The following is a 22,117-nucleotide window of genomic DNA, read 5'->3' as shown; positions in this document are numbered from 1 at the left end:
GTGAATCACATATTCACATAGTCGACCATTTATGTGAACATGCACGCTGTGAATAGTCACACTCTTGAGGTGTCCACAGTGTGAAAGTATCTTCATCGACTGCTCTCGACGGGAAAGGCTCACCAATTTCCTTGTCGATGTCGCATACCATTTTACCTCTCCCATTTTTATATCTGTCATTATTACCTCTATATACCATTTTTATGTCTGCCCATGGGCGGAAATCCCAGGGGGGGGGACAGAATATCAAATGTCCCCCTACTATTTTTGGTATTTTATGATGGAAAGAAATACATCATTCAAAATCGAAATAAAACATGTATTTTCGACGAGATGACCTTACTTTTTAATGATTACCCCCCTTTTTTTTTGCTTGTCAAATGTTCCAGCCCCTGGTCCCCCCCCCCTTTGGGTAGAGATTTCTGCCTTTGTATCTGCCTTTATAACCCCTGCCAGGGGCGGATCCAGGATTTTCCAAGGGGGCACATTTTCTTGAGGAAAATTTGACAAGCAAAAAAAAGGTCATCGCTTTTAAAAGGAGGGGTCACACTTGTGTTAGAACGCCACATTTACATTACAAATTTTGATTATGTCTCTCAAAAGGGTGTCACGGCGGGATGTGCCCCCCCCCCGATCCGCCAGTGACCCCTGCTATGTTTTACCTCTGCAATCTTTACCTCTGTCATCATTACCTCTTCTATTTTTACCTCTACCATTATTAGCTCTGCCATTTTTACCTCTGCCATTTTAACCCCTGCCATCTTCACCTGCCATTTTTGCCTCTACCATTATCACTTCTGCCAATTTCACTTTTGCCGTCTTTACACCGAACCCTTCAATCATTATAAGCCCGCAGAAGTTTTACGAGTGTCCGCATCAACACATGAAAACTTACCATAACTTTTTTTTTCTTACGGTAGTGGGTGAAACCGCGTTATTCATACTGTTCATTTTCACTGTGAATATATCGTAAACTTTACAACTAATCCAATTTATCGCTGATGTGGTTTACGGTACACCATGTGGAATGTTATGGAAATAGTGGATAGAAGAAGAAAATCTGATTTAACGAGGACAATTAGGTAGCCTCATATTTTTACGGCAAATTGTAACAGTCATGGTGGAAATGTCGCGCGCTGCAAGTTGCCAGGAATTTACCGTAAAAAATACGGTAAAATTTGCTGCGCGACTTTTCACAGTACATTTTTTCTTAAAATTTTGCGTTTTATCGTAATAATTGTCGGATGCTTTCATATTTTCAACGTTACATTGAACCTCTCCTAAATTTCATTATAATTTTTTCATCGTAAAATTGGGCCTGAGAGATTCCAGTTTCATTGTAATTTATCCGTGAAAGATACATACAATAATTTTTCTTCACAGTGACTGAATGATCCGGTCCCAAGTTTACAACTTTTCATTCAGGTGAATAGCAAAAATGACAATAATTTTGATGCGTATAGTCGTGTATTAAATCAATAGCGATCGAAGGCGATATCGAACCGATTCGATCCGCCACGAGTACGTGCAAAGATGAGAAAACGTAGGCATTTTTTATGTATATAAATCGCGAAGATTGTCAAGATCAATATCATTGTTACTGCAAAATTACTTAAGATCGCCTCACTATTCTCTCGCGTGAGTCATTTCAGAAACTATTGTTAACGTATAATTTACACTCTCTCTTGAAAATCTTCAGGAGATAAATTGATTTCCAATGTGACGTCACGACCTCCATAGATATTTCTCGTCTCCTAGTAACAGACTAAGTTCTTTATTCGAACGGGCGTAAAAGTTCTCCAAAAGTTTTCTTGTTTTTGGAAGCATTTCACCGATTGAGTGTAACTTGGCTTTGTTTCCATTTTCCAACCTCTCCGTGCAAAATCGTTCAATCTGCTTATTCCAAATCCTTTCTGTAAACAAAATTTAGATACAAAGAAATACGGTAGACTATTATCACCAGAGAGTCAAAAATTCATGTTCAATAACAATTCATTTTCTTATAATTATTTTACCCAGGGGGGGGGGAAGGGGGAAAGGGCCGGGAATCGTCTCTTGTTATCTTTTAAGTTGGGAAAAAGTGAGAAAGTAAGAGAAAGTGAAGAAGAGAGAAGAAAGGACTTTACGAAAAAGAGAAGTATAGGTCGTAAAGTTTTCTATGAAACCTGATATTCGATTGAAAAAAAAATGGGTCACCTTCTTGAATGTTGCATTTCAGATAAGGTTTCTAGTATGATCTTAAAAATTGCTCTTATCTTAGTCATTTCTCTCCAAATGGAAATATATGAAGTAAAGATAAAAATCAGTTGCGAGCCTACCAAGATTAAGAAAGTCGAATATTTCTGGAAGAATTCCCGTGCAGTTGACGTGCCAATCCTCCAATCGCATGATTTTTAGCTGATCACGTGGGTAGGCTCTGAACCAATCACGTACGTAAACAGAGTAGACGCCTATAAGGAGCCGCTGTAAGGGGAACGGAAAATGTTAACATGGGGATTAGGATAGAAATAGGGTTATGCGCTCCTTTCTTCATTTTGAGGAGATATTAGGAATATATTTGTTAATTGTTTAAAGACAATGGTCCAATGTATCAAGTATGGTAAATTATCAATAAAACAAGAAATTTGAATAGTGACATATGTCGTGAGATACAGACCGTCGTGCGCCTTCTTCCTGGGGAGCATGCTCTAAGCACGCTGTGAGTGAGGGCACCAAAGCGGTGACGAAGTACCACATATACCACCGCGTCGCGTCGAGTCCGAAATTACTCGTAGCTAATATTTCGACGCGAATATTTTTATGACAATGTCTTAAAGGGGACAAACACGCTGGGAAAATGAAATTAAATGAAACTCAAATTACTTTTTTATTTTTTTTCTAATGTATTTGCCCCATTGAAGACACTGACATACCAAAAACAGTTGCATTGAAATCTAAAACGCACGCAATTTCGGACGCGACGCAAGTATAGAATGCGTAGATATCTGTATATGAAAGGGTCACCATCATTCACAGTGATTTCGTGACATTTTTGGGGGACACTTTTGATCTACACTTGGTGTGGATGGAGACAACTCTCTCCCATAGGATTCTGTACAATGGATGAAATTCGATATGGGGGAGGGGGGGGGGGGGGTTGCCGCCCATGCTAGGTATAATAGGTCGTTTCATTTGATGATAATTATCCTACAGACTTACACAATATACACGTGGGTCTTGAATTTCCGATATGCTATATACACATCCTCGAAAGCTCATCGTTTTCAGACACTTATTAAATCTGTTTATCACAGCGACGACCTCTATATGAAACAGATCCACACTCGTGTTTACGTGGAGCTTCGGGTTAAAATATAAGTAATCGGAGTACAACCTGTAATAAAAACAAGAACAAAATTTGGGTTTACTTTAAATGGCCTTTAACTGACCTATGCGCGATTTAAACGCCCAGTAATCCATTATTATATTTGCATTTTATTTTTTAATTAGCTTTAATTTGATACCAAACATGACATGTTTACTGCGTAAAATATGAAAATCATATTTAAGAGGTATGTAAACAAGTGAGCGTGGCCTATGACGTCAATTAAAAAAAAATGCCCACGGGTGCCCTGGTGGCACCCGTCGGATTCTCGGAGTAGGCACCCCATACTACAACTTTCAGCAAAAAAAATCGCAGTCATACCCAACTTGACGGTCATGCAATAATTTTGATCATAAAACATTATCTAGTCGACTTATGAAAAGTTATATCTCAACTTGGCGAGATATTTGGACTCTCGCCGGGCCTTGGACACATATATATCATATCTCGCCATGTCGACATATAATGTATTATAAGTCGACTTGGCAAGATACAATATCTCGCCATGTTGACATATAACGTTTTATAAGTCAACTTGGCAAGATAACGTATCTGGCCATGTCGACATATAACTTTTCATAAGCCGACTTGGCGAGATAACGTATCTCGCCATGTCGACATATAACGTTTTATAAGTCGACTTGGCCAGATAACGTATCTCACCACGTCTACATAATAAGGTTATTATGTCGACATGGCAAGATAAAGTATCTCGCCAAGTCGTCAAGTCGATGGCACTTTAAAGGCTCCGTATCCCACAGCTGCAATGCACAAACGATGTTTATCAAACTCGCTATATCGTTTTAAAACAGTGACTTCACCAAGCTGTCTGTTGGTTGGTCGTAAGAAATGAATGCAGCAGGTAGGATGGTCGTATGTGTCCGCTGCGTTTAAAGTGCGGGCTCCTGCATCATGCCTGGTTGTGACCATGGACTTAGGTGGACATTCCATCCACAAAAAGAAGAAGAATAAAGTTAATGGATCATCATACTACTAGGAGAACACAAACTGGAATGTACAGTAGTAAACACAAACCTAAGTTATATTCGACGCTCATCATTTATCAAAGGAGCTATTAGCACTAAAGTTGCCCATACCTGTCAACGGGATTGCGGAGGATGACGAGGAGTTTGGCGTCGGGTTGGGCTGCATGTATGACGTCAGCAGTGACGTAGGTTGGACCTTCGTAACGTTCTCCATCCCAGATCTTCCATTTCTTATTATCCCAGAAAGTAGACGCTGATCCATCTCCTTACAGATTGAAATAATTCCCATGAATATAAGTGAAAATAGAAACACGAAAGTATATATGAAACACAGAAACAACTCACTGTGATAGTAGCAATGATGGCGATTGAATACAATGGCGGTGATGGTGGTGGTGGTGACGATGATGTTGATGCTGATGGTGATGATGATTATAATGGTGATATGATGGTGATAAAATAATGATGATATTGATGGTGAAGATAATAAAATACTACTACCATGACAACTTCGTAAAATTGCCAATTTGTCAACTTCAAACTCGTCCACTCACCACATGGTCTACCCTCATTTAGTCTAATGCCATTCCCTCCATCAACATTCCATCTTTACAACCATTCTGTGAAATAACCATTTGGCCCAATCATCACTTCGTCTAATCATCAGTTCGTATATGACCATTTTGTGCAATAACCAGTTGGTCTAATACCCATTTTCTTTTCATTCATTCCGCCTAATTAACACTCTTCGAATTAGACCAAATGGTTTATGGACTAAATAGCTATTGGACCAACTGGTTAGTAGACGAAATGGTGAGTGAACGAAATGGCAATTAGACCATGTGGATAGACCAAATTATAGTAGACGGGTTGGTAATCAAACGAATTGGCACCAATTGGAAATAAACCACTACTTTAATTACTACTACTTCTCCTCCTCCTGCTGCTGTTGCTCTTGCTACTGTTACTACTATACTTCTACTACTTCTTCTAACACTTTTACTTCCATTAATACTACCACAACAACGAATGATGATGTGAAATACCTTATTTTAAATATCTAAAAAGGTAGTTTATTCAGACAAGCTTTTCGTTAAGTATGGATTCACCCCGCTCGGAGCATTCATCCCAACTTTCATAAAACCATGAAAACGTTCTCCCGATTCTTCCTTACCGATTACGAGTCGTGGTTTCAACGAGGGGTGTAACGCAAACGTCTCCACCATACGTTTTGATCTGGATGCGTAAATACGAAGTTTTCCTCTCCCTAGATCAATGAAAAGAGGTGATTTATTTGAGATATGTAAGACTAAAAATCAACACAAATCAATCAGTGATGGTGATCGGTTCGAGCCTAGTAATACCTAGTTCCAACTTTTACAATTCGGCACCACGATCTTAATCGTGTAATAATCGTATCAGATCGTATCAGATCAATCGTGGCACTCCTACTGATCGCAGAAAAAAAATGAATGGCTCAAAATTCTCGCGATCGGTTATGGAAGGTATATCGTGGCTTTCGTAATACCTACTTCCCACTTTCACGATTCGGCACCACGATTGAAATGGAGATCTTAATCGTGTAATAATCGTAGTGATCGTGTCAGATCGTATCAGATCGTGTCAGATCAGTCGTGGTAATCGTACTGATCGCAGAAAAAATTGAAAGGTTAAAAAATTATCGCGATTAGTTACGGAAGGCCAATCCCAATCGTGGCGTTCGTAACGAATCGCACGACAATGGGAACGAGACATGAAACATTTTTCCTTCTGCCTTTATTAAAATCTACGTACTCGCGCTGAAAGGGACTTTCACAATTGTTCTTGCGATCGTTTGCAATCATTTGGTCACAATATACATGTATGTTGCACACAATCGCAACGGTTGTAAGCATTCGCATCACTAATTGTGAAAGGGAGGGGCTTAATGAATCGGAAAAATAAACAGTTCTCGTGACCAAGATCTATGGACATATTGTCGTTTTGAAGAAGCTTTTGTTTTGTACGAGGGGTGCTTCCACGACGATGAAATTTCCGATCGAACAATCTGCGCATGCGTCAACTCTGAGCTTAATTTCGTCCGTCTCCCACAGGGTGAATCAGCGTTATGCTGAAATAACACGACCTGGGCCCGTTGCAGAAAGAGTTGCGTTTAAACGCAAGCCGAAAAATCAATCGCAAGTCCCAAATGCACGCTGTGATTGGTTGAAAATCAAGTTACGCATGATTTTTTAGAGTTGCGATTGATTGCAACTCTTTCTGCAACGGGCCCCAGAGAATTGTACTCGGGTGATATCTTTTTCGATACGTCAACGCGATTCTCCTCCATAAAATCTCAAAACTATTTATTCACAGACTATAACATCTGGGGCCCGTAACACAAAGGATGAAAAGCAAATATGAATTAACGCTTTCGTTCTTGAACAAGTTCCTGAACACACCAAGAGGGAGTTTTCGCTTCTACTACGGGGAAGCTCTCAACAACGCATCGACTCCTTTGAAAATGCGATTAAAATCACAATGGTGAGCTGAGAAGCTTTTGTCGAAAATTGGTGGACTGGGACAGCAGATCATCCGAAAATTTGCCGCGGAAGAACAATTGCAAATATGTCGTTGTCCAGAGTCAAGAGATTCCGAAGCTGTCCCGATCCATCAACTTTCGACAAACGCCTCTAAGCTCCCCATTGTGATTTGACTTGCAATTTCAAAGACATTGGTGCGTTGTAGAGAGTTTCCTCCCATACGAAATGCGAAAGGTCCGGATAACTACTGTAACGACAGGATTGGGTCGGGAATGAGGGAAAACTCACCAAATCTTGATCTACTCCACCAATGGGGCTCTTTTATGGTGTATTTTACTTGGGGATGTCGCATGATTTTGGCCCACAAATCGGTAGTTCCACTCTTAGGCATCCCGAGAAGATAGAAATACGGCAAACAGCGGAGTACCATCCGAGGTTTCACCCTCCAACACGGAGACTTATACCCAGGTAAATACGAGTTTGGCAGTAAATCAAATACCTGCCAAAAATAATAATTGTTATTATATTCGGGATCAAACATTAATTCTCATGTGATTGGTTGAAAGAGCTTAACGTGATTATGGGTATTGTCAACTATTTCAGAGTGTTGGCAAGAGCGACACTCAATGATGTACTATTTGGAAAATTGAATTGAATTAACTGTCAGGTACATGAAATACATCACATACTAACAAAAACATTTGGTAATTGGAGCTAACAAATTATAAAATGACGTCACTTTTGTGACGACATTTTCCAAACAGTATTTAATATAATTACTATCAAACTTACTTATAGACACCACGAGCCTTGGCATTTCCCCCTTAAGCCCCTTTCACAATTGACGTACGACCACTTGCGACCTTTTGGTCGTGCGACAGGCTGCAACAGGCATCAATCGCCAGTCATCTCATAATATCGCACAGAGGCACCAAGTCGTGCAACGTTGAACAACACTCCCACGATGATCGCCCGACCGATGGTACGACCCCGGATACGAGCTGATGCGAGTGAATCGGTCGTATTTGATCGCGTTCGGATTTTGAACATGTTCAAAGTTCAGATGTGACCAGTCACGACCACCTCGAGTTCGTGCGACCGTCTACAACGACTGCGAGTGCTCGCAAGTCACCAAGAGATCGATCGTGCAACAGCAGGAAAAAACTGTTGCAGGCGGTCGTAAACTGGTCGGATGTCAATTGTGAAAGGGGCTGTACGGTCGCATACATGCGAATGCAACGGTAGTGGAATGTTGTAAGCCGTAATTTCGATCGGTCTTGCAACAGTCTTATATTATCGCAACCAGTCGCAAGACTGGTCTCTGTAGGTATCTAGCGCATGTGCAAGTGTTGTACGACCTCCAGTCGACTAAATGCGACTATACGTAGTTGTGTCACCTCTCGCACCAAGTCGTACAACGTTGAACAACACTCATACGATGATCGCCCGACCGATGGTACGACCTGATGCGAGTAAATCAATCGTATTTGATCGCGTTCGGATTTTAAACATGTTAAAATTCAGATGCGACCAGTCACGACCACCTCCGACCACCTCAAATTCGTGCGTTCGTCTACAACCACTGCGAGTGCTCGCAAGACACCAAGAGATCGATCGTGCAACAACAAGAAAAAACTGTTGCAGGCGGTCGTAAACAGGTCGTACGTCAATTGTGAAAGGGGCTTTAGACACGTGTGTTAAAATAGCACTTTGAAAAATAAGGATGAAATTAGAGGGACTAACGTTTATTACCAGTGGATAGAGGAAACATATCTGACATCTCCTATCTGGAAACAGATGTGTTGACCGGTTCATTTCGAAAATAAATTGATTTATATTTTAATGAAAACATCTTGTTAGGGGTGCTCATTCATCACCTGAAACGGGAAAATAGCTGTAATTCTTTCGCCAGTCAAATAAGTTCCAAAGCTCTGTGATATTCTTCTTTATGTTAGATAGATTTTTAAAACGATATAAAAATAAACACAGGCCTATATTTGGGCATACTTCATCCCTTTCCTTCCCTTTCTCATTTTCATCGAAATATTCAGGAGAATCCCCCAAGCGCCCCCACTCCATCTGTACGCCAGTGCATTCAAGAATAACATGATTAACGGAATTCTATATCAGGGGCGGTATTCTGAGGTCATTTTATCTTTAAAATATTTTATTTTATCTCTTAAAATGAAATTGGTATTCTGAGATGACATTTTATCTCTCAGATTAAATTTACAATTTTATCTTGCGTATAAATTTTATCTTGCGTATCTATGATGATACGCAACAGAGCAGTGGCTGCGTAGACATACCCATCGCGTATCTGGCCATTGCAACGCGGGTGATGTGCTTGCGCCCAAGTAGTTACTTTGAAGAAAAAATGAAATAAACTTAAAAGAGGGTAGGGGCTATTTTATCTCCGCGACGTTGATTTCGTTAATATTTTTAAGTGAATTAACTCCAAATGTTGGCATGAAAATTAAGAAAAATTATATATTCATTGAGAACAACACCTTAAAGTTATTCCTGTACAATTAGGAAGCATTTCATAAGACTTTTCTTGACTAATATTGTCTTTGAAATGATGCTTGAAAAGATGCGATATAGACTTCGAAAAAAAGATGAGAGTATTGCCATTTTTGTTAAAAAGAAATCTCTGTAAAGACGCGCAAGCGTATAGTGCAAGCGTATTGAAGTCAATAAATTGACGCAATCTCACCTCTTCGCCACACCTCCTAGCGGAATGGATTTCCATTGGTTGAGTGATATGAGAGAGCTATAAAAGCGTGTTTCTTATTGGATATTGATTACAAAAAAGGTGTGTCTTACAGAGATAAAATGAAGATAAAATTGTTCTCAGAATACCAATTCGGAGAGATTTTAAGGGTATTTTATCTCACTGATTTTAACGGAGATAAAATATTTTATTTTATCTGAGATAAAATGGATCTCAGAATACCACCCCAGGACAATTTCCCCTGGAGTAAAACACCCGTAGAAATACATCCATGAACATTTTCCTCGATGAAGATACTTCTATATATACATTTATGTGTCTCTCCAAATGATAAGATGAATAATGGGAGGAAGTGCGGGATGTTTCTAATCGCTGAACATCGACTTTAGCACTAGCTGCCCTGATCGGGCGCTTTTTTTTTTCTTAAACCGTGTACAAAAACGTAAAAATTACCATATGATTGTGATTTTTTGCATGGTCAGCCCCCCACTTTTGGCTCAGCCCCCCCCCCCACTTTGAAAACCGTTCCGCGGCCCCTGTCAAGGAGTTCCTTCCTTCCATCTACTACACCTGGGTGGAGAGTGGCAAATGTAGATAAATGCCTTGCAAAAATACTCGAGTGCTGCAGTGGGATTTGAACCCGGGACCATGTGATTCAGTGTCCAAATGAAGAGATACAGATCTGTTTTTATATACAAAGAGTGTACTAACCGGTTTCGCCATCTCGTATAATGCCGGTGGCAAGGAAGATAAATTCAAGTCGGGTCGCGTCAATTCGGCCTGTCCGACTTTAGCCCTCTGCGTTGACCAATATTTTTTCTTTGTCAGACTCTTAAATCGTATAATAGCAGTCGTTGTATTGTGCAATTCAGCTACCTTCTGGGGCCAATTGATCGGCGATGTGTAGTATGAATAATCATCCCACTCATCTGCTTCTCCTGAAAATTCAAATAAGAATTAAAAAAATGGGTTGAAACCATTCTTCCCTTGATATTTCTTCATAAGAATTGGTGAAATGGAGATAATCAAGAATGTCGATAAAACCTCGCATCATCTTTTCTTTAGTGCATGGTTTCTCAGGAAAATGACAAAATGGGGGCGAATTGTTCCAGACCTTGTTCATAATTTACAACAGTACCTAAAAGTACACCAGCTTCGTCTATTTTACATTTTGGCCTCATCTCACATGGTGTATTCCTCCTTCACTTCGTCTACAACCGCTTCATCTATTAACAATTTGGTTTAATTCCCAGCTCATGTACTATTTCGTCTATTTCTCATAATTCAGGCTTTTACCAACGCTGTAAAAAATACTGGGCAAAGACTTCACCACCACGAGTGTAATTATGTGTCCAACCAATTTTGGGCAGTATTTTAACCAATGCAGGAAGCATATTGCCCACTAAGGTTAAAAAATCAGCAGCAATTACTTTAGAATGTGCAAAATTTTCATCACACTGGATAAATAAAAATGCCCCGAAGAAATCCCCAATGTTGGTTGGACACAAAATAACCCACATGGAGCACTTTTTCCCAATAAACATCGAATACCCAACTTGGTCTGACACCACTCTTAGTCTACCCACCAAGGGTTCAAGTTTGAAATCTATATACAGTGCGTCCCACAAAAAACGAAACCGAGATTTATCGATGATTTATCATAATTTAATCGCAAATACAATAGACAAATTATTTTTTATTCACGCATGAGTGAGCAAAAACAATTTGAAAAGGGGATACCAAAAAGTCACTTGGCGGGCCGTATCTGGGTTTTAAAAAGAAAACCCCATTTTTAAAAAGTTCAATATCTGCTCTTTAATTTGATACCTCAATTACAGAAAATGGTCAAGAAATAAAAAAGTTCTGGTTATTTGAAATAAGGCTTCAATTTCAATAATTTCATAAAATGAAGAGGTTTTACAGGCTAGCGTTCAAACTCACTCGACACTCCGTTTTGTTGACGATCAGCTACTATGCATTAAGTCTTTTGTTACCGTGCGATAGCTTCAGTGGGAAACCGGTGAAAACACGTTTATTTAATGAAATTATGGAAATACAAGCATTGTTTCGAGGGATCATAACTTTTTTACTACTTGACCATTTTCTGTGATTTAGGTATCAAAGAAAAGAGAAGATATTGAACTTTTTAGTCATGTGATTTTCTTTTTGAAATTCAGATACCCCCCGCCAAATGAGTTTTTGGCATCCTTTCTTCGAATTGTTTTTGCTCAATCATGCGTGAATGAGGAATAATCTAAGTAATACCAGATGAAAGAGGAGATTTTAAGCTTTAAATTGGTAGGTCATTTGTCTATTTTATTTATGATTAAGTTATGATAAATCATCGCTAAATCTCGGTTTCGTTTTTTCTGGGACGCACTGTATAGGGTTGTCGCAATAGCAATATGCTCATTTGTGCACCTGTAAGGATGCAGTTAGCTATATTAAGCACCCTTAAATGACAAGTCCACCCCAACAAAAAGTTGATTTGAATAAAAAGAGAAAAATCACAAGCATAACACTGAAAATTTCATCAAAATCGGATGTAAAATAAGAAAGTTATGACATTTTAAAGTTTCGCTTAATTTCACACAACAGTTATATGCACATCCTGGGCAAATGAGGGGACTGATGACATTACCCACTCACTATTTCTTTGGTATTCTACTATATGAAATATTCTGATTTTCTCCCCCTTGTCACGTGAAATCGAGTTTTATTCCTGCCTGAACCTGTCGAATTAACATTGTTTAACATTATATGGTTCAGTCAAGATTTACATTATTTTCAATTCTGTAAAAATCGAAATATTGTATAATTCAAACAATAAAAAACAAAAGAAATAGGGAGTGATGGACATCATCGACTCTCTCATTTGCATATCACTGAGTTGTGCATATAACTGTTTTGAGAAAACTAAGTGAAACTTTAAAATGTCCTAACTTTCTTATTTTACATCCGATTTTGATGAAATTTTCAGCATTATGCTTGTTCGATTTTTCTCTATTGATTTATATCAACAATTTTCTGGGGTGGACTTGACCTTTATGTGTACATAGAATGGTGAAAATTGTGATAAAGGGGCAAATTCGAACCTTTTTTACGTCAAGTATATGTTGCACATTAAAAGGTGAAAAGTTACATCTTTAAGGGTGCAAATTAGGTTTTATTGGTGCAAATAATAATAAAAATTTGCATTTGGCATTTTTTCCACTTAGAGTGCAAGATTAAGCCATACTAGGTTGGTACAGGTGTTTTTAGGCTGAAAGAATTTCTTGGTGTGATTGGATGAATTAGTTATGAATTAAGTTTTAATTCAATATAGCGCAAAATAATGAGCAAACGAAGTGAATATTAGACAATCTTGACATTTAAATACAGAACTACATGTGAATTGAACTAAGCGTTTATTAGTCAAGAGTTAAAGGACAAGTCCACCCCAGAAAAAGAAATAGTGAGTGGATGACGTAATCAGTCTCCTCATTTGCATACCAACCAGGATGTGCATATAACTGTTTTGTGAAATTAAGCGAAACTTTAAAACGCCATAACTTTCTTATTTACATCCGATTTTGGTCAAATTTTCAGTGTTATGCTTGTTAGATTTTTCTCTTTTTATTCAACTCAACTTTTTGTTGGGGTGGACTTGTCCTTTAAGAAGAGACCAAACGGCAATAAGACCAAATTCAGAGTATATAGACGAATTGGGTTTAGCGCATGTGGCTTTAAAGTATACATGTGACGTAGACCAACTGATTGTTGACCAAGTGGGTGGTATTCTGAAAGGCATGGTTTAGTAAACCTGAGTTAACCTATATCACACTTTTATGAATTGCCAGCTGTCAGCTCATTCATCAATTGAAAATTATTTTTATCCTGCTGAAATTGTCAAAATTTGTTGAAATTGTTGAAATTTTAGAATGAAATAAATTCGTTATTAATCAATCAATCAAAATATTAATTGAGTCGAGAAATGGGAAGAATAAGAAAAATACCAACAAAATATAATGGACAATAATTAATTAGTGAATTAATTAATAGGTACACTATAATTGCCATGAATATGGAAGAAATATTATAAAGCCCAGTATTTCATAGAAGCGTGGTGTAAAACTCTATTTTAGACTAGGGTAAAACCAATGTTTAGTATCCGAATACAATCACCCGTATTCTGAAGTCTTAAACCTTAGGTTTAAAGTTGTGAATTAAGTATGGATAGCCAATTGTTACATAAATAACTATTTAGCTCATTTTGCTCTCAAATCATTTATAATTGTCTAGGAAGTATAAATAAATGATTGTTGTCTTTACCATCGATGAATCAAGAAAGAGCAGAGTAAACATAAGAAACATACAACTTAATAACACATTTTGACACCTTTGGCTTCCCATAATTTTAGCACAGAGTTAGACCATGGTCTAAGTTAAACCTGACTTCAGAATACGGGCCATTTTATCTACCTTCCTCGCTGTGAGTTCGAGAAGCTACTACAACACGACTACTGGATCGATTCTGTAGTTGGAAGTAGTAGTATACGTAGGCTAGTAGAGCTACGTTAAGGAGAACAATTCCAGCTGCCACTTTATTGTTGACAAACATCCTGAAAAATATGAAATAAAAAATAAAAATAAAATAAAGACTACAACACAAAGCAGTGGCGTATCCAGGGGGGGGGGGGGGCACAACCGACCCTTGCCTCCCCCCTTTGAAAGGCATAGTTTATTTTTTTGATGCAAATATGCCGTTCATACATGCACAAGTGCGCCCCCCTTTGAGAGTCACGAAGAATATTTCGAATGTGACTACTGTATGTCGTTTATACACAAGTGAGGACTTTGTTTTGCTTGTCAAATGTTAACGAAATTATTCAAATTCAAATTCAAATTCAAATTTATTTTGATTTTTGTTTCTTTCTGCCTGTCACATTTTTAACGGGCAAATGTGCCCCTCCTTTTTGGAAAATCCTGGATTTGCCTCTGACACAAAATATGAAGACATTTATAGCTGCCACACTGAGTCTACATTAAAGGTGAATCGGATTTATAGACCTGCAGCATTTTTGTATATACGTGAAACATTAAGATGAAAAAAGTAAACTATTTCTATCGAGATATCTGGGAGCCCGTTTCTTAAAAAGTTACAACCATTTTAACTCTGCCATTATGGCAACTACCATGGTAACATGGCTCAGCAGCCAATCACAATAAAGGTTTCCATGGAAGAAACAATAATGACGAATTTACAATAGTTGTAATTTTTTTATGAAACGGGGCCCCCAAAAGAGAATCGATAGGAAGTTTTCGCAACCACTACATAGACGCTTTCTGGAACGGTGAGAATCTATTGTCAAAAGTCCTTCAAGATAAAGCAGCCTTTGTCGAAAATCGATGTATCAAGACAGCAGTGTTGTCCTGGACAAATGACAGATTTGCAATTTTTCGTTAGCTCCGAATCTTAGGACGATCTGCTGTCCCGGTTCACCAATATTCACAATATTTATCCCCTTCACTCTTGCTTTTTTGTTACTCCTTAATTCTTCTCTTCCTCTTTCAACCACACATGTGCACCACCATATCCTCTTCTTCCATTATCTCGGTATTTCTTCATCAACCATCACATCAACCTTATTTTTTTTTCTCATTCTCGTTTTATACCTGTACCTACAAATCGTTGATTCATTCTTTGAGGGGTCCACACTTAACAAGCCCTGCTTTTTAGTGGATCCCTCCATTTACTCAACTTTATTTATTGAAAAAAGGGAGTTATAAATGTAGCCTTGCAAATTGTTTTATTGAGAATGGTATACATTTTGTTCTATTTCCATTGCATATATTGTTATTGGTTAATATGATTATAACGTTATTTAGTGTTTTTCATAAACATTTTACCTTTCTTGTATAGTCATATTGCTTGCAATGTATATTCATTTGTATGGTTATCATTTTATATCTGTGTAATTATTTATTATGTTGTATTGAGATGAGAAATGAAATAAACTTGAAACTTGAAAGTTATATTCGACAATGACCTATATTTCTGTTCATTGTGATTTGACGGGCATTTTTAATAGATTCTCCATGTTCCCAAAAGCGTCTGCGTATAGAGTGGTTGCGGAAATTGGCTAATGATAAATGAATGCAGTCTGTTTCCAAGGTGTAGACATGATGATGCATTAAATATGGAGTATGAAGTCACATTACCAACAATTCATGTTTGATAATGTACATGCCTTTCGCTCTGTTAACATGTGTAATATGAGTATACTACAGCATATTCAGTTTCAATTCTCGATGTATACCATGCATACAGCGGCGTGTCTGATACCCAGGCCTGGAACAATTCTTCAGAGGGGGCAAGGGTATTCTTACAACTGAAGAAAAAAACCGGGGGAAAATAGTCATTGGTCAATGGCATTTCCGAAGGCATTTTCCAGTGAAAAGGATATGAAAAGCAAAAATAAAAAAATATGCAATTAAAATTTTCCCGGGGAAGGGCATGCACCACCACCTTCTCTTTAGATAGTGCTACTGGGCATATGATAATAATCATTGTCTGCCTACTATTTCCTGTTAGACTATCAGGGCTAAATTTCATCATAATTATTGTATAAAGAGGGTAAAGTATATGCTTACTATTATAGTTTTAAGTAAACGTATCATTTATTTAAATGTGTTTGGTCGAATGCGAAAGTAATAATTTACCTGTTACAATTAAAACATTTAACTGGAATTGAAAGAAAACACTTTACTGGACAAAGTTTTATCACTTCTTATGATCTTTAAAGACAAAAATGATATAGCCACTGCTGAATTCCTTTAAATCTGAAAATTAATTTCACTCTATTTGTTCAATCATATGATTTAAACCGAGGCCCTATAGAGTTTAGAAATGTCACTTAAAATGGTTAGCCTCGTAGAGGAGAACACCGCAATAAAGTTGATTACAATTATAAGTATGTTGTTTCAGACCGTCACTCTAACGACTAATGTTTAAGATTTTAAACAAGTTGTTTAAATTTTTGCACAAGTTTTTTTTTAATAAAAGAAAATTAAAAAAAAATCAAAAGGTTTACACAACTGTTTTAGAGGTGTAAACAATAGTTTGAAAGTTTAAACAGCTAGCTGCAATTCAAAAGGTTTACACAATTGTTCAGAGGTGTAAACAATTGTTTAAAGTTTAAAAAGCTCGCTGTTAGAGTGACTGGCTTAAACAACGTGCTTATAATTTTAGACAGCGTTTTTTTTTAACTTTAAGAATAAATGGAGCACAAAGAAAGCAACCGTGAATTTACGACTGGTCTACGATCAGGGCCCCATTTCATAAAACTTGTTTAAAGCTACTGAAATCTTTCTAACTGATTGGCTGGTAGTGAAATTGTATAATAGAAGTTGTGCATTTGCTATTAGTCTTTATGAAACGCGACCCAGGTGTTTTAACGAATCATATTTTACTTATTTCCTGAAAATATAAACTAATTTGAGCTTTTTTCGAGATTCGAACAAACCCGTAAGGGTAAAAGTACTGCTTTGTGTAATGAGCATTAGCGTACCTACAGGGGGGGGGGGGGGTGGGAGGGGGGACAGAGGGGGCAGACTGCCCCCCTGACGAGTCACAACCCATGCAAGGAACGTATCCCTGCCCCCCCATGACGAGTCACAACTGATCCCTGACGAGCCACAACACAAGTGGCCCGCTCCTTTGAACTTGAAGACCTTTTTTTTTTTTTTTTTGCTTGTCAAATTTTGTTCTGGTAGGAAATCCTTTATTTTTTTCTGGTAGGAAATCCTTTATTTGTGGTTGAAGACTTTTTTTAATTTGCTTGTCAAATTTTGTTCTGGTACGAAATCCTTTATTTGTGGTTGAAGACCTTTTTTTTTTTTTTTTTTGGGTTGTCAAATTTTTTCGGGTACGAGATCCTTTATTTGTGGTTGAAGACCTTTTTTTTTTTGCTTGTCAATTTTTTTGGCGGACGAATTTGCCCCCCCATTGGAAAATCCTAGGTAAGCCACTGATTTCAAGTCTTTAATTTGGAATTAGGTCTCAATTGGCTCCAGATTGTAGCAGATCGAACAATTTCGATGACGATTATTTGATTCGTGTTTGTCTCGCCCACCAGAGGTGATGGCGAGACTAAGGGATCCAAATGTCGTCCTTCCATTATGACACATAACTCCGCAGCCGTTAGTCACTTTTCAACCAAACTTAGATGTACTTAGGGGACCTGCGTGTAATGCTGCAGTTGCAGAGCATAATTATGGTAATGTCAATTTCAGGTCAACGTTAAAGGTAATGTGCAAGACTCTCTTATTTTTATAACTCCGCAACCGTAAGTCACTTTTCACCCAAACTTAGGTTGTAGATGTACTTAGGGGACCTGCAAATATCATGGCGCAGTCAGAGGTCACATGGTAAGGTCAAAGGTTATTTTGAAGTCATTGTTATGACATAACTCCGCAACCGTAAGTCACTTTTGAGCTATATGCTTGGGTTGTAGCTGTAGGCCTACTAACACTAGCGTACCTACGGGGGGGGGGGGGGGGGCAGAGGGGGCAGTCTGCCCCCCCCCCTGACGAGCCACAACCCATCTTAAGGACGTATCCCTGCCCCCCTGACGAGCTTGAAAGACCTTTTTTGCCCCTCCCCCCTGACGAGCTTGAAGACCTTTATTGCCCCTTTGACGAGCTTGAAGACCTTTTTTTTTTTTTGCTTGTCAATTTTTTTGGCGGACGGTTTTGCCCCCCCCCCCCCCTGTGAAAAATCCTAGGTACGCCACTGCCTACTAAGGAGATGTTATTCCATCCCAGTTATTTTACAATTAACTTTTGATACAATTCTGTTGCATGCCCTCGCAAATCACGATATTTCTGGTTACTTTCACAAGTTGGCGAGACACAACATCGCTTATGCCTTGTTTATTATTAGAAGTGTAGCGAGACCTTCAACTTAAACTGTAAGTTACGAAGTTTCATTCTGCAGTTGGCTCACATCAATCGAAAATCTAGCATGGATTTATCGGACGAAGAAGAACCTCTTTAGAGAGTTAGTAAATTCGGATGATTGAGTCCAGCCAAACAATATCACTGTACCAATATCATTCTTCCTTGAGAGGTTTGGTAAACAAAAGTGGATTCACTAACAGGAGAATGAAACCCTTTGAGCAAATTCGCTTTTGTTAAAACATACAAAATCGAAGAATAAGATCACAGAAAGTGTAAATAAAATTGAACAAGCAAAGAGAAAGACACGAGCATTTGAATGTCGAGATCACTATAACTATGGAGATCGATCCCATGGGCAATGCGAACAAGGTCTGTGATGTCACACACGTACAATCCTCCCATTTGAACACTGTTATAGATTTTGTTTTGTTAAAAAATATAAAAAACAATAACCATCAATAATTATGATTTATAGCGTTGCAAAATACGTTTTCTTGTCCTCATAAAAAGAATACTTGGTCTTGCGATAGACTATACTAGTAGATAAAAAAAAAGTAAAATAATTTATGTACGAAAGAGATGGAAGTAAATTGTACGTGCATGACATAGCATAATTATGGTCGCATTGCCAGAGGGAGGATCTACATAGCATTGGTGATCTCTCAATATTCAAATGATCATGATAATGATTCAATCTTCCTCAAACTTTCATTGATTCTTTTATTTGATTTGTCAGCTTTATATAGATTTCAACTTGTTTTATTCTCCTTTAAACACCACGCCCATAGCAGCACAATGTTTTGATTTAAAAAAGGTCAAACATGTACAGTGCTCGTAAAATGAAAATGAGGGAACAACATCGCAGGGGACTGAAGCGACTGCATGCCCCAAATACTCAAATAACATTTTTTTTAAATCCCTAAAATTTGGCTGACACGTGGGAACGCCAGCATAATCAGTAATCAATATATTAAAAGTACACTGTAAAAACTGTGGTGTTAAAACTGACACCAGTCGGTGTTAATAGAGGACCACACCCCGAGGTGTTAAAATTACTCCCTCGAGATTTACCATAACACCAAATAGTGTAAATGTAACAACCAATGGTGTTGCAATAACACCTAAAGGTGTTAAAATAACATTGTCAATTTAACACCGGTGTGAAATATCTGGTGTGGTCCTCTATGCACACCGGTTAACACCACAGTTTTTGCTGTGTACATTTAAAGCGACTTAAAGGAAAACTTAAATATAGCCTACATAAATATTAGCATAGTGGCGCATTTTATTCATTGCACAGTATTTCCACCATTTCCCTTTTTAAAAGGTTTTTGTGGTTACGTTTTTTTCAAAAATGTTTTTCTTCCTGTATTATGTATATAATTATGTTATGCTAACTAAATCAATTATCGAACTGAACAAAATCGAACCAAATGTATGTCCTCACATCCCAGTCATCACCTTAGGTATTTTGTTATTTTTGTTATTTTGTCAAAATTTTACAACATCCAATATTTACTCCATTACTATATGGAATCATTTTGATTGATTTGAATCGATCTCGATGTATTGTATCTTGTATGTTTTTAGAGATGTGAAATAAATGAATTATTTCAATTTGAATTTTAATAGTCAAGTAAAGGTGAGTTCACAAGAATGGAAATATATATACTGCAAGTTGAATTCGGGCGATGCGGCGTGCCTGTTCTGAAATTATAAACTACAAATTAAAAACAAATATGCAAAATAAAGAGGTTTATTATTTTTATTTGTTATAATGTGCGCCAGGATTTATAGTGAAATTTGATCGGTCACTACGCTCTCTTGCATACAAGTAAGTTATGATATATTTTCTTTCTATATTATAACTACGTACAGATCCCTTCATTTCTGTTCTACGATAATTATTATTACAGGTTAAAATGTCAAGTTTAATTTTTGTTTACAGTAGAAAGTGGTACATTTTCTTGCGTGCCCCATCGCAGGAAAGATTCTTACCCCTTTTCTCGGAGGGGGACACCACAGCCCCCTATACGGCTATATACGCTTATATTGTATTAATCCTATACGGAATAAACAACCACACAAACTACTCAAAATGAACATGATAAAACTAATGTATCGAACTAATAAAACACGGTAGAACGTACCTGTCCGGTGAGCTGATATGAAGTTATTTTTCTTGATTTTCCAACATCTGTTTCTCATGCAGAACGTTTCGATCGAATACCAGATAGGTGTAGGTCTATTCATTATTTACATGGCAGCAGGCGTCCTGAAAAGTGTAGTCCTTTAGGCAAATATTATTACGTCATTGTTTTTTTTATATCTGAAATGGAGAGTTAATATGTGTGCAGTTGGAAGAAGTTCATAACTTCCCGAGGTTTCGTGGAGCTCTGTCGACCAGTGGATTAGTCTCCGGACTTTGGAACAGAAGGTCGTGAGTTCGAATCCCACATTGTCCTGCACGCGACCCAGCTAGGCGATGTGAATGGGTATCCGGTAGGAGTTATTCCTTAAACGCTTTTTAATATTATTGTGGCTCGGCTGCAGTCGCAGGTTGGTGATAATCATGATATATACCAAGTGTCAAGTGCAGTAGAGTATAATAGGTACTGCACTTAAATTATTTGTATATACATAATAATTCAATATTATTTCCTATGTCGTTCGATAAAATTTTCTATTGTGAGCTTTCTTGACGTTAAATTTTAGGCAACAACTTTTTGTTTTGCTCGTCAAATTTTTATCGAGAAAACGTGCCTCCCCCGTTGGAAAATCCTGGATCCGTCCCTGTCTTATGAGATAATGTCCACCCTTCATTTTTTTAATAGTTAAAACAATGGAGGCCTAAAGACCGCTCCGGAGCTTTCCTAACGAAACGTCTAGCTGGCAATCCACATTATGCGGGCTAGCCCAGAACACGAATACGTGTTTACACTTAATCGGCAATTGGTTCTGAACCAAATGCCGATGCAGAATCGGCATTTGGATTGCGTTTACACGTTGTTACAGCTCGCGGTTCAGAACCGCGAGCCGATGCAAAAACCTGAAATGATACGCATACCTACAATATACGTCATAATAAAGACAACGCTAGATCAGTGCGCTTACAATTACGTCACAATGGTAAAGTAATTGAAATGCGCACAAATTGCCGGTGCAGAATCGGCTTTCTGTTTACACGTAGTAAAAAAGCCGATTCTGCATCGGCTCGCGGTTCAGAACCTATACTACTTTGGTGGTGCAAATTGCCGGTTCTGAACCGCGAGCCGATTCAAGTTGCTCGCGTTTACACGCTATGAAAAAGCCGATGCTGAATCGGCTCGCGGTTCAGAACCGCGAGCCGATTCAAATGCCGATTAAGTGTAAACACGGACTTAGTTGATTTGAAATCGATTAAGGAATATATACGCCTGTATGGTAAAAAGCATGAATGGTTTATGGTTGCCTCAAAATAATAGCAACATCAAAAAAAAGAAAAAAAAAATTACCTTGGGGGCATATATATATTCTCTTTTTAAACAGTGATCATCCAAATAAACACAACATTACCTAAATGATCAAAGAT

The 22,117-nt window shown here is 37.9% G+C and overlaps 1 protein-coding gene across 1 annotated transcript; it reads right to left on the bottom strand.

Annotated features, from left to right (window-relative positions):
• Positions 1-269: 269 nt before the first annotated feature.
• LOC129276924 (carbohydrate sulfotransferase 15-like) lies at positions 270-21,071 on the bottom strand. The gene is made up of 9 exons (XM_064109669.1): positions 20,697-21,071; positions 14,068-14,207; positions 10,318-10,544; positions 7,161-7,371; positions 5,525-5,617; positions 4,462-4,615; positions 3,199-3,373; positions 2,319-2,463; positions 270-1,913 (listed from the first exon to the last, which is right to left on the bottom strand). Exons 2-9 carry the CDS (start codon positions 14,204-14,206, stop codon positions 1,726-1,728), a joined length of 1,332 nt encoding a protein of 443 aa, XP_063965739.1. The 5' UTR covers position 14,207; positions 20,697-21,071; the 3' UTR covers positions 270-1,725.
• Positions 21,072-22,117: the final 1,046 nt, after the last annotated feature.

Source organism: Lytechinus pictus, chromosome 14, assembly GCF_037042905.1.
Source record: "Lytechinus pictus isolate F3 Inbred chromosome 14, Lp3.0, whole genome shotgun sequence".
NCBI classification, from domain to species: Eukaryota; Metazoa; Echinodermata; class Echinoidea; order Temnopleuroida; family Toxopneustidae; genus Lytechinus; species Lytechinus pictus.
Note: the sequence above shows the minus strand (reverse complement) of the source record. Positions and strands in the feature narration are given on the sequence as shown.